We start from the raw sequence: 13,214 nt of genomic DNA, 5'->3' as shown, positions 1-13,214 counted from the left end.
TCCAATGTCACACAGCTAATAAGTAGCAGATCCAGGAGCTGAGTTCTAATATTAGTCCCTATTCAGTGAGTCCCCTTTCCACTAGCTATACCAGGCTACTTTCTGGTTATAATGAAATAAAGTGGTATAATATCTGTAAATAAATCATCCTAAATGGTAATTTTCATAAATTTAAAGATTTTTAGTTATAGACATAAAAGTATTTGTTTTTTTTTTTTTCTCTCTTTCATGCCAACCAAAAATATTGGCACTGCTTCGTTTGCTTTTTGATTTCCTGCTGCATACTCCATACCTTGAGGATTCAAAAAATAAATGTCACAGACTGAAGATTACAACTTGAGGTGAAAAAAAGCAGCAGAATTAATCAAGAGACAGAAGTTTTACTTCATTTTCTTAACAATATCATTAGTAATATGAAATAACATACCACTAGGAGATGGGGAATGTAAAATCACTTCTAAATCCAATGTATCTCAAAGTTTTGTGAGACACTAATGGCCAACAGCAATTGAATATTAATATTCTACTACATTTTATTAAAACTTTAAAGTTTTCATATTTTATACGGAAATCAGGAGTTATATGACATTTAAAAATATAAAAATCAAAGTGATAATGGCTCTTATATATGCTGTTTCTTAAACTATAAACTGACCCATAGCTATTTTAACTTTTACATTATGTGTTATTAAAAAGAACAATCGTGGAGCTACGACTACAGTACTTACCCTGTTTCAAACAAATATTAATCATCTAAAATATAATCAACTGGAACATATACTTACTTTCTTTCTTTAACTATGTTTCGGATGCAGAGGTCACGGTGATAATGGATAAATTGTTGACAGGTCGTTTTTATTTCCTCAGGAACAGGAGAATCCTCGTTTTCTGCTCTTTTTTTATTGTTCCATAGGAGTTCAAGTCTGAAAACCAAAATTTAAGGAGGCTGTTTTTAAGGAAAGAAAAGCACTGAGAGAGAACCCTTCCTGCTTATTACTGCATCAACATGGCTGTTCCAGAGCTGTCATTTGCCAAAGCTGTCATCTACAACACACAGACGTCAATAGTGTCTGAAGCAGAAACATACTTAGCCTGCATTCTGTTTGTTATTCAGAGCAGACTGGGGCTGGGGGGCGAGGTGGAGTTGGGTGGGGACTTTAACATTTTATAAAATACCCTCTAGGAATGTTTGACCCATTTCAGTTTCTACCATAAATGAAATTCCATAATCTACACTCTGTTGTTTTGAAATGCAAATCAATTATTTAATCATTTTCCAATTTCAGTACCCAAAAGACACATACTGGGATCTGGAGTTTCTACCAGCCCAGACAATAAATCTGTTGAATATTTTAACTGATCATTGTGAAGCTGGTAACTATGTCCAGTGACTTTCCTATTATGCTTTTCCTCCCCCATGAAAGGATTATGACCCTAACAACTATATCTTAATAATGCTGATGATGTTAATGATGATGAAAATGGAGAATGAGAAGAAAGAACAGTTACCATTTACTGGGCACTTAGTTACAGGAGAAATTCCAATAGCACTTCTAGCTTGTACTAATTTTGACTTTGAAATCAAATGAAGTACAAAGATTTGTCTCCCCCACCTCTTCTTCCTTCCCCTAAGATAGAGTATTACTACTTTATTATTTTTTATAAAGAAATTCCTGATCTGAATTCAAAGAAACTTCTCTAAGCTAATAAAAACCCAAAAATTTAGAAAGAAGAAAACTTTAGTTTTTTTTTTTAATAAATTGTCAGTTTGATAGAGAAATCCTGTTATCAAAGGAGAAAGACAATCAAATATAGACCTTTAGGAGCACACCACCTATTACTTCCATTTCTAAATGCATTTTCAAGTTTCATTTTACTTTATGTAGTTAATGGTATAGATAGAAGCCAGCACCATCAATTCTTATTAAAATGCAAATTACAATGTTAAATTAATAACAGTTCTTCTAATATTTTCTCTGCAATTAGTTACAACGAATATGTGAATCAACAGATAAACCTTTCTGTGGTGTTTAGTGTACCCTTCTGTGGCCTCCCAGCAATTAGTTACTAAAGGTTTAAATATATCAGTATCTTAACAGGATGGCTTTGTCATTACCTTTACAGATACAGATTTATTTCAAATAAATTTACCTTCTTTTGAAAGGTAGGATGATTAAATGTTTATCCAATCCAAAGATGCCAAAAGAAATAAATCCCTATGGAAGAAAAAAAAGACTATGTTTTATGAATACAACAATAAAATTTTAAGACAGAAATTATGGAGACTACTAAATTTAGTGCTTGGGAAGCAAACCTATAGTGACTAGAGCAACATTTTAAATGGAACACACTAGGCAAGCCCTCTAAAGTTCAGTGCCTTGAGGCAGGTATAATACTTGGCTGCATTTTCCCAATTATCTGTCCTCCTAATTATGATGTGTGATATAAACCAGTACTGAATGACACCATGTACATGCTAGCTTACTGAAGAAAATGAAAACGCTTAGAGGCTATATTTCTTTGTTTTTTCCTTTTTAACAATAAAATATATGCTTATGTATTTCCTTATTACCTTTGTTAAAACTTCAGAAATTATATAATTTAAAAGTGCTGTAGATTCTGAATGTAATGCAGCAACTAAACAACATTTATGTGAAATGAAACTGGCTACTGCTAAGGGAAAGGGCATGAAGGATATGGGGGTGATTAGGCAGCCGATATCAGCCACAGATCAGGATGATGAGGACTGCTTGGGGAGACAGGAGGTTGGAAACTGCCATACGTCAGGCACAGTGGGACAAGGAGCTAAGTGCGGGTTGGTGGGAGGTGGGATGGAGAAAGCAGTCTATTATATGAAGGGCCTACCTTTCTTCACCCCCAAACTATAAACAACCAAAAGGGAGTGATCTGACTACAAAACCTCAATACCTCCCCAAGAGGAAAATGGGATGTAGGGGTGGGGAGGGGTGGGATTGCAACTTTCTCCCTCCTTCAAAGCACTTGAACCATAAGCTGTGGGGGCCGCATTTCAAATGCAACATCCCTGGCATTAGCTTCTGTTTGTGAAGCTTTCTCAGTGCCAGTCCGGGGATGGCTCAGCTTAGACTGGGCTGTAAAAATGCAAAATGCTGAGAGAGACTATGCTTTTTCAACCCAGCATTTTATAGTTCTTGAGTACAAAATCAAATCTTAAACAGTATCCCAAAGTGAGGCAGGCATCAAGTAGTCCTTGGGACGCTTATGTCTGTACTAAACTGATTGAGGTCACTTGTCTACCTAGGTATGGCCGTTTTCGCTCCCACAAAAATGGCAAAACAAATTCGAAATATTTCAAAGAACTAATGTTACGGAAAAACGGCTACTGATAAATGTTAATTAACTCATATGGCCACTTATTTTAAGATTTAACAGGCCAAACCAGTAATTTCATTACTGGTTTCAGCCTGATAATCTGGGGACTAATATTCTCTAATTAAAGTAGGGGATTGAATACAGAATTAAATTTTGAAATTTGCACATAAAAAATATTTTCCCAATATTTAAAATGTCACTTATCCTTAATTATCTATTTTAATAGTGACATAAACAAAGACAACAGCACCTATCATATAAGTTCTTCATGGAATTTTGGTTTCTAATTTTTAAATTGGGGATGGTAATGTCTACTTTGTGGGTATTGTGATACTTAAATGAGATAATTAATGTGAAATGCTTAACAATGGTTGGCATACAGTTAAGTAGCCTCTCAAGGAATGGTAACTATTATATCTGGCAATAATTTACTTATACACTGATTTATAATTTTCAGAAAAGCTTTAAGTCCATATTGCTCGAGAAATATCAAAATGTAAATGAAATGATGTACACCAATTTAAGTGGCTAAACTAAATGCTCAGAAAAGGTAAGTCACTTTCCCAAAGTGACTTATTTAGACAACTAAGTTTAAAAAGAACTTAGAACATCTTGTCCCTGCTTAAATTATCGTTCTTTTTTTTTTTTTTTTTAATTATCATTCTTTATCTCAAAACCAAAGCAAAGAACTATTTGGTAATTCTGACTGCAACATTCTGTGTGCATTCTGATGACTTTAACCAATATAATAATTCATCTCTACTAGGAGACAGGCGGCAGCTGTCAGCTGTCACACATACCAGCAGCTGGCAAACAAACTAACCCTTTTGATTTAAAAGAAAACAACATCCGCACCCCCCTCCAATCAGCCCATCCAGGCACACAAAAACCTCTCAAAGTTCTCACTAAATAAATACCTGGCCAAAATTAAATACAGCACAGAAAAACTGTAACTCGACATACAGTCTTCCAGGCTCTTGGTTGAATAGCCACCATAAACAACTGGAAAGATTCTATAAAGGAAGGGGAAAATAGTATTTTAAATGAAACAAGCTAATCATTTCTTTCTATCCAGAACACAGAACAATAACTTACCTACTTAATAATTAGGGAGAAAAAGACTAAAGAGAAAAACACCAAGAGAATATAGAGGCTTTGTCTTCAGAACAAGAGGTTTCTACCTCTCCTCTTGACAGATGTCACTCAAACAGCATCTATTCTGATCAGATTTGAAGCAAGAAGACATGAGCCATAATACAGAAGATTACATAATATATCAGGACTGCCGACTAACCTAAGACAGGACTGATTTTAAAATTAGTTCTGCACAATGAAAACAATCACATCACTAAGTAGCAATTCTTGGCAGCATTTCTTACTTTTTGATTTTTGTTCTTAAACAGCAGTTAAAATGGTGCTGGCTGATATCATTCTGTGTAATAACTATACAAGTATGAATAGGGGAAGAGAGTTTCTTCATAGGTCATATCGTCCATTTCCTACCTCTAGGCAAGTTACACTTGAAATGTCTCAAAGAATTAAATGATAATAACTTGCAATTCATAAAAGAGGACATAAAAGCAATTTTTAAAAAACTTAGTAATTTTTAAAAAGAAATGCATTTAAAAAATAAAGTGCTATGTTTAGCTTATAAAGTTATCAAATTAAAAAATTTGTAATATTCAGTGTTGGTGAGAGCACTTTACAAATCTGTACTACTTTGGAAAACAATTTAGTAAAATGTATCAAAAAGCATAGAAATATTTATACTCTTTGATCCAGGTTTTTCAACTTTGAGAATCTATTGGAAGGAAGTATACTGCATGGAGATGTTTATTAGAGCATTACAAAAAGCTAGGAACAATCCATAAGGAAGTGGTTGAATAAATTATAATGTATCTCCTTGATGGTTTATTGAGGAGCCATTTAAAGTAACAATTATGAACAACTATGTAACACCATGAAAATGCTTGACATAAATGACAAAGCTGGATATCATCTCTATATATGATTAGAACCATGAAAAATGTATTAAAAAATAGAACGCAGTAGTGTGATGGATATTTTTTCCTCTTTTCGCTATTTTGTATCTATTGTCCAAAGTGGTTATGTTATTTTCATAATTAAAAATCATTTTTAAAGTTTATTTATCTGAGAAATATCTTTTGAGAGGCCACGTAGGCATTTATCTGCTGAGGTCAGTCAAGAAATATGTTAAGAAAAAGTGGCCCTGCACACATCATGTAGATACCTGGTTTTATCAAATTCTAGGTTAACGGCATAGAATGAGTAAGTGATTCTAAGCAAAATAAGCTATTGGGGGCATTTAGGTAAGAGTAATACGGATTATTCATTCTTCTTTTCCCCCAAAAACATTTAGCTCGAGATTAGGAATCAGATGGCCTAGCCACCACCCCCCTGGGAAGTAGTAACTAAGTTTCTCCCAGATGCCTGAATATAACCTTTGCCAAAAATTTAAAGAAATGGCCCCAAAACAAAATCAGAAGGAACATTTACAGCAAACAGGCCAATAACGAGAAGTAAACAGAGTAACACATGTCGAGTCAGTTGCTGGTCTCCACTCTGTAGATACTGTTCTTCTTCCTGGGCTAATTTGCAGCTCTGGGAGTTACAGCAACTCACACAGTGATCATCTATAAAACAGTAAGCACGACAATTTGTAATCAGAGCTTTTTATTTGAATGCATTTTAAATTCATAATGACTTCCTAAGCAAACCACCACGTATGCACATTCAGCTCAGCTTCAGTATATTATTTTAGATGAAATCAGAGGAAGACTCCTTCATGTTGTTTTAGGGGAGTTCTACTTGTAGGGTGTTCTTATCTGAAAAAATATGAGTAGGATGCAAGAGCTCCCTGCTATTCGGCAATGTAATATTCATGTGCTTTTTTTTAAAGTTAAATTAATACTTCAAGTTTCATCTGCGATAACTATACATATTGGTTACGAATACCCTATTTTGGCTCATTGTAATACAAACTACTACGTAGCACTAGCCTTTCACTAAGGAGTTTAAAATTTGCCTTAGGAAAGATGTTTAAGGAATAAAAAATATCATTATATACTTTATTCTCTTCCCATAAGGAACCAAATCAAAATCACAGGCATGACTCTTCTCTGGCCTAAAACAGAGAGGGGCCTTTCCCAAAAACTTTTGTTTTCCCATCTCAGCTATATGACATCAAAAGCAGGGTAAAACATTTTTTACAAAATTCTACTATTTAAAATTCTACTATTTAAAAGCCAGTAAATAGCAGCCAAATATAAACCCTGCCTGAATAATAACTACCACTGTTACTATGTTTAGTGAACATTTACTTCATATATCACCTGCTGTGCTAAGCGATTTGCATGTTATTTCTCATAATCCTCACATTTGTTATATAAAAACATAATGCCTTTGGTAACAATACAGTTAACGTATGCTTCATCATAAACAGGACTTTTTGTGGTTTCCCTTTCTAGTTTGATTATAAATAAGCATAATTGACTAAAAAGTGCATTGTAACTTCACATACGTTCTCAATAATTATTTTAAATAATTTGAAATTCAGACCACAAATGTGATTCAGTCTCTTAATCTGTATGCCAAAAGATTATTACTTTTAAAGATTTTTCTTATTTTACAAGAAAGGGTATATTTTAAGCATATAGATTCAAAATGTAATTAAGCACTAATTAATTAGTCCTGGTCTTGGAGGAAGGAGTGAGGGGAAAGTCTCAGCTTCTAAAACAAGAAAAAAGGCCCCAAAATAATGATGCTTAGGACAAAGTTCTTGGAGTTATCACTTGGGTTAAATTTATTGGAAAAATTGATTTGTGTGTGTGTGTGTGTGTGTGTGTGTGTGTGTGTGTGTGTGTGTGTGCATGTGTAATACTACCTATTACTACATTATAAGATCTTTCTTTTTAAAAAATGAGTATTCTATCAGTGCATGATTATTATCCTATCAGCACTTTCCCCCAACTTATTTGAGAACGCATTTTCTCAAACAATATAGCTTTTATAGAAATTCTACATAGAGTTCTTTTAAGGCATTAGGATAAGAAAGCTTCTTTTGTTTCTTAGGCCCATCCTCATAGCTAGGAGGTACTTACTTTTCTCAAATGAAGGAGTCACAGGCCCACTAGCGCTTATGTTTGCTACTGGCTCTGTAGATGAGCAGTGTAATTCACCATTTCCCAGGGAGCAGGAGCAGCAACCTATAAAGGTTAATTAACGTGAGGACAGAACCCAAATACAACAGAAATGGACAACTTCAAGAGATGCCAAACAGGACACCCCCCCCAAAACACCCCAAACAAAAACCCAAACAAACAAATCAACATATACACACACAGTTCCCATGCAGCCTCAATGGAAATGTTGTCACATATTATTTATCGAAAAGTATCAAATGTGCCTATACAGAAAAGTTTACAATTAAAGAGTGGCACAGAAGATCAGCTCCTTTATATATTGTCTCCTGAAGGAAAAATGTTTTTATCTGTGCTGTTTTCTTAGTTTCCACTGTGCTTTAGGAACTAAGTATTTCAACACTTTCCTGAAAAACAACTTATTTCATCAAAAACACACCTAATGCTCTATTACTTAGGGTAGTTAATTCAAATTCCTTGGCCTGAATTCGAAAGCTCTCTAGGACTTGGCCCCTCTCTCCCTATCAACCACTCCCACTATTCAGCAAAGGCCTGTCCCTTCTTTCAGAACAGTTCTTTAGTGTCCTCCACAAATTCCATGCTTATCTGGGTCTCTAGGCCTAGTCTGAGAGGGACTTACCTCTCTGGTTAATTCATCCAAACTCTTTCCTCCTTTAAGTTTAGCTCAAAACTCACTTTTTTTCAAGAATGTGTCTCCTACTAGTTCAGAAGACGCAGTAAAAACAATTATATTCTTTTTTCTTTTCATATATATACTGCTGAAAATCTCTTGCTGACTTATAGGTATATCAGTTTACAGAAGTCACACTGAGACATCTGCTACAGAGCTGTAATTTTTCCTCTAATATAGTCAGAGAACTGCATGCAGTATCCTTTAAAACATATCTCACATATATTCATGGCATTCTTTGATGTGGATTATAATAGAATAATAACTTCAGTAATAGATTGCATTAAAATTTAATACGCTAGAAAAAAAATAATTCCTAGGCTGAATCTTTCATTGATAATGTACTTTAATTCTTCAGTAGTGTTCTTAAAAACAAATAAAAAAAGATTTCAAAAGAATGAAAATGACAATCTATAAGAAGCTATTGCAAATGTCTTTCTAAATTTAAGGTAATGATGCTATCTCAAGGTTAAAACAGAACCACAGAATAATAGAAAATACAAAGATCATCTGGCCTAGTCCTCTTATCTTCAGAAATTTAAAGGTTTAAATCAGCTAAGATAACATTATTAAGAAAACAGATATAAAGCCAGCACACTCCAATGACATACACATACGAGATTATGGCCACCATGAAAAGTGCTATAGCAGTTTTTTCCTTCAAACATAAGAAAGAACTATAAGTAGCACATTAGCCTTCTTTGTATTAGCCAAACATTTGATCTCATATTAAAATGGGTTAGTTTTCCTTTCAAACATCATTCTACACTGTAACATGTGAAACCATGGTTCTCTAACAAATGCGTAGCAAGGGGCAGAGGTGAGTGAACTATTTTGTAGTACTGAGATTTGGGGAGGCCAGGCTGGACACCTAATGTGCAATGTGTTAATATTAATAACAAAGCAGAAGAGAGCAGGATTTAGGGAAGGAAAATAACCTGATAGGTTTAAAAAACCTTTTCTCTTGGAACTTGGGTGAATAAGCAAATAAACAAGTACTTTGCCAGGGCATTTTCCAGGACAGCTTCAAGAAATCATGGCGTATCTTATCCATCCATCCATCTATCCATCCATCCATTTAACAAATACTACTGAACACTTACAGTAAGCCTGATACTATGCTAGGTGCTGAGGCTATAATGATAGGCAAGTCAGTGTTAGCACTTACAGTCTAGTAGGTTACACAGATAATTTAAAAAACAATTATAAAAATGAGATAAGAGGAGAGGGAAATATAAACATTGCAGAAGGTGTCCTGAGAAGGTAAGTGATAGCTATCTTCTGGCTCTCCATTCATTTATAGTAAAGATGTAAGCTAGTTTTCCTACTGGAGATGATGATGTAGCATTTAAAGAACATCTATGGTGGAGATTATTTGCTATTTTTAAAAGACAGGAAAAGAGGTAGCAGCAAAACTCTCTAGACTTAGGACACTTAGTTTAGGGCTCTGCATAGATGTTCTCAGGCTTTTCATAGCCTGTGGGAGAGATAGACACAAAGAGCCAGCTGGAAGTGGTGGTCTTCAAGCCCTGCCTGAAAACAAATAGTAGATGGGTTTATAAGATAACTGGAAGAGTCCACAAAGAAAATGAGAAGGAGAGGATACTGGGCATGATCAGAAAAGTACTGTAGATTTAGGGAAAGCAGCTTTTAAAATTTTAGTGAAAACATAAATGTCATCTTTGAACTTCTGTTTTAAAAAGAAAAATGTTCAAGAGGGCTCAAACGAATGAAATTCTGATGATATAATCACAAAGGATCTAACAGAAATTAGTGACCACCATCAATAAAATGAGTTAAAGGAGGCCTTACTGAAGCAGGGTCAATGGTGTTAGTCAGGAGTTGGCAAACCACAGCCCTATGTAGTAGGACTCAGCAGTCCTATGAAGTAGGAATTATCAGCATCAGATATGGAAATCGAGGCACAGGGAGCTTGTCCAAGATCAAACAGTAGTAGATTGTGGAGTCAGGATGTGAACCCAGGCAGTCTGGCTTCAGATCTCTGTTTTTAACCACTGTGTTATATCTTCTAGTTCAGGACAGAGGTAGGGAGAGAGGAAGAAGGAAGGCAACGTAAGATGACAAGATTTGTGGGGCTTTTTTTTTACTTTTAACATAAAGATAGTTAAAATGTCTTTTTTGTCTTTTCTCCCTTTCGCTTACTTTCTTCCTATCCTTTACTAATTGGTATTTACAACCAATAGTTTTGTGATTAGTCATCCCTCTACTCCACAAACTCTCTAAACATGTGCTATCATTTATACTTCCTAGCATAATATTTTATGTCTATGAAATCTCCACATGTTCCAGTGAATCCAAAATGCACACTCTTTTGCTAATTTCAGTTCATGAATTGAAGCAAACCCTTTAACAATTGTTAACATTTGTTAACGAAGTCACTAGTTAGGATCATATTTTCACTTATGTCAAGGATTGCTAAACATTTTCTAAAAATGGCCAGATGATAAATATTTTGCAGGCCACTAAGTCTCTGTTCAGTGACTCAACTCTACCAATATAGCATGAAAGCAGCCCTAGAAAATACATAAATGAATGAACGTGGCAATATTCCAATTTAAATTTCATATAACTTTCAAGTGTCATAAATTTTTTTTTCAACCCTTTAAAAATGCACAAACTATTCTTAGCTCTGAGGCCATACAAAAACAGGTGGTGGACCAGATTTGGCCTGTAGACTGTAGCTTGCGAACTCCTGACTTACACCATTAACCAAACTCTTTCTATTATCAACTATCATTCGAGTTCCTCATTTGACAAATAACCTGGGACATTCAAGATAATTCAAGGAAGTTCCCTTAAAACATTTAGGACACAAGCTATACAGCCATGTAAGAGTTCTTTATATTTAAGGATCATACTTGTTTCTGGCATAGCACTTGTAAAAGGTTCGGGTTCGTTTATTGGCACTGGACTCTCCTCAAAAGCAGTGTTTCCCGACTCTGTCGCTTTGCGGTTCTGAGACTGGTTGAAACCCTCATAGCGTCCTGCTTGGGTGGTGCGGTTCAGACACATGAGTGATATGCCGGCTATCACAATGCTGCAGAAGAGGGTGACTGATGTGATGATCATCTGCCAAGATTGTAAAAAGACTTTAGGCCACTTTTCATAGTCCCATCTTGATAATCTTAGTAAAGCGAGTTAAGGGTGCACTTTTTTTGGTGGAAAATGCAGTATCTCTATTGCTATAAATGCTTTAGAAAAGTGGTTCTTAAAAAGGAGGAAGAATGTGGAAGGGATGATAGATACTTGTAGAAAAATTAAAGTTTGCTTGTAATCACATAAGATTTCTTTCATTATATATCAACGCCATTGGTTTCTTCCACAACGTAATGTAAATGACTGCTTACAAACCTTTTCTCTACTTCAAAGTTTTTGCTTGCTTTAATACACAGTTCAAGCGCACTTCAACTAGAGAGTTTGTTATGGTAATAATACCAAAAATATAGTTATAGCTAATATTTATTGAGTAGTAACTGTATGCCAGCACTAATCTAATTCCTTTCTTTGTATAATCTTATTTATTCTTATGACAACCCAATGAAATTCAAAATTATAATACAGAAAAAAAAAGGTAAGAAATCAACATTTTTTGAGGAGGTTTTTAAAAAACACATATCCTTGGGCCTTATCTAGTGGAGAATTTCTGATTCAGCAGGTCTCACAGGTCTCCTTCTCTATAGCTTTTCAAGTATACTTTCTCCCAGAGACTTTTTGTTCTGAAATTTATATTTATTATAGGATTGAAAGGCAAGAACTTGTTTTTTGTTATTACTGCTAACTTACTAAATGGCTTTAAATTAACCACTCTTTCCTCTAGTAGAGGAAACATAATTCATAAGTATGTTTAAGAAGACTCAGTAAGTTTCAACATTTGGAAAACCTCAGCTAAAAACAAACTTAGACATGTAAAATCTTTACCACATTTCAAGATGTGACTTAATAAAATGATAGATCACCAGAATGATATGCAGTAAATTGGAATAGATTTTCAAAATTAATTTTAACTAAGTATAGCAAAACACATTAACAAGCTAAAAAGAGATGGTCTCAAGAACAGAACCGTCAATGAAGTCTTCTCACCTGCTCTTTTCCATAAAAGAAGGCTGAGTCAATGCTATCTCCATTATGTTTTCCAGTTATCAAAAGAACACCAACAAGAAGAGCAGGAATTCTGTAATAGCAAGGGTTTAGAGAGAAAGAGGATGAATAGTAACTGCTGACAAGGAGAAAATTCTGAGATATTTTAAATTAAGTTACAGCCCCCAGAGAGTAGGAGGAGACAGAACTACTAGTCTATTATTAATGGCTGAGAACTATTAGTCTATTATTAATTAATGGCTGTGGGACAACAAGACTGCTCACATTCCTGTTAATCTGCTGGAATTTCAGATTGATTTCCAGGTGGCTATTTCCACACGTTATTTTTGAGCCGGGCACCATCGAACTCCAGGAGCCTTCACTTCTTCTTTACATGTGGGCTTTCCGGACTGCTGCTTGCAGTCAGTCCACAGGAGCCGACATTTCTTTTTGCGGACTCTATGCCTATCCCAGACAAGATCCTTTGTCTTGTCTGTTTCACTTTCTCCCATCTCTTTGCCCATGATCAATGTAAATTCTTTCAGACTGCTTACATCTTTCTTCCTCCTACCCACTAGTTGATGTATAAAAACATCTGCAAACTCCAAGACGATGAACATGTCATCTTTCCGACCTAGCCATGCTGCTGGTGGTTTAGACTCCATGCCCCAAGACTGGACTTCTTTTTTGCTGCATTGGCTTAATAAACTTAATGAACTCTTTCTTTTAGAAAGACTTCCAGCCGTGGAAGTTAAATTTTTTTGTGTTTGTTTAACACTGTATATGTGGGAGCATGTAAGCAAACAGAAAACTACCAACTTACCCCCAGCCACATATGATGATGATTCCAACAGGTATTTGTACCCTCTCTCGCTTTTTCAAAAGAAACAAAGAAATTGCTAAAAGGCCTAAGA

At 35.0% G+C, this 13,214-nt stretch overlaps 2 protein-coding genes across 7 annotated transcripts in view; one reads left to right on the top strand and one right to left on the bottom strand.

Moving 5' to 3' along the window:
• SCRN3 (secernin 3) overlaps window positions 1-1,360 on the top strand; it is a 35,432-nt gene extending 34,072 nt beyond the window's left edge. Inside the window, exon 8 of the mRNA XM_011357279.2 lies at window positions 914-1,360. Within this exon, the coding sequence (XP_011355581.1) occupies window positions 914-973 (60 nt within the window). The 3' untranslated portion in view covers window positions 974-1,360. The remainder of the gene's footprint in view (window positions 1-913) is intronic.
• GPR155 (G protein-coupled receptor 155) overlaps window positions 1-13,214 on the bottom strand; it is a 37,773-nt gene that overhangs the window by 3,880 nt on the left and 20,679 nt on the right. For 5 of the 6 annotated variants that reach the window (XM_011357301.2, XM_011357308.2, XM_011357292.2 and 2 more), the window contains 8 exons: window positions 13,124-13,208; window positions 12,304-12,394; window positions 11,082-11,292; window positions 7,473-7,577; window positions 5,869-6,005; window positions 4,269-4,364; window positions 2,152-2,216; window positions 786-923 (listed from right to left, as the gene is read on the bottom strand). In XM_011357301.2, coding sequence (XP_011355603.1) covers window positions 786-923; window positions 2,152-2,216; window positions 4,269-4,364; window positions 5,869-6,005; window positions 7,473-7,577; window positions 11,082-11,292; window positions 12,304-12,394; window positions 13,124-13,208 — 928 coding nt within the window. The remainder of the gene's footprint in view (window positions 1-785; window positions 924-2,151; window positions 2,217-4,268; window positions 4,365-5,868; window positions 6,006-7,472; window positions 7,578-11,081; window positions 11,293-12,303; window positions 12,395-13,123; window positions 13,209-13,214) is intronic. The other variant, XM_023529419.1, reaches the window with a different exon arrangement.

The sequence above is a fragment of the Pteropus vampyrus genome, unplaced genomic scaffold (genome assembly GCF_000151845.1).
Source record: "Pteropus vampyrus isolate Shadow unplaced genomic scaffold, Pvam_2.0 Scaffold2, whole genome shotgun sequence".
In the NCBI taxonomy this organism is placed as follows: domain Eukaryota; kingdom Metazoa; phylum Chordata; class Mammalia; order Chiroptera; family Pteropodidae; genus Pteropus; species Pteropus vampyrus.
Note: the sequence above shows the minus strand (reverse complement) of the source record. Positions and strands in the feature narration are given on the sequence as shown.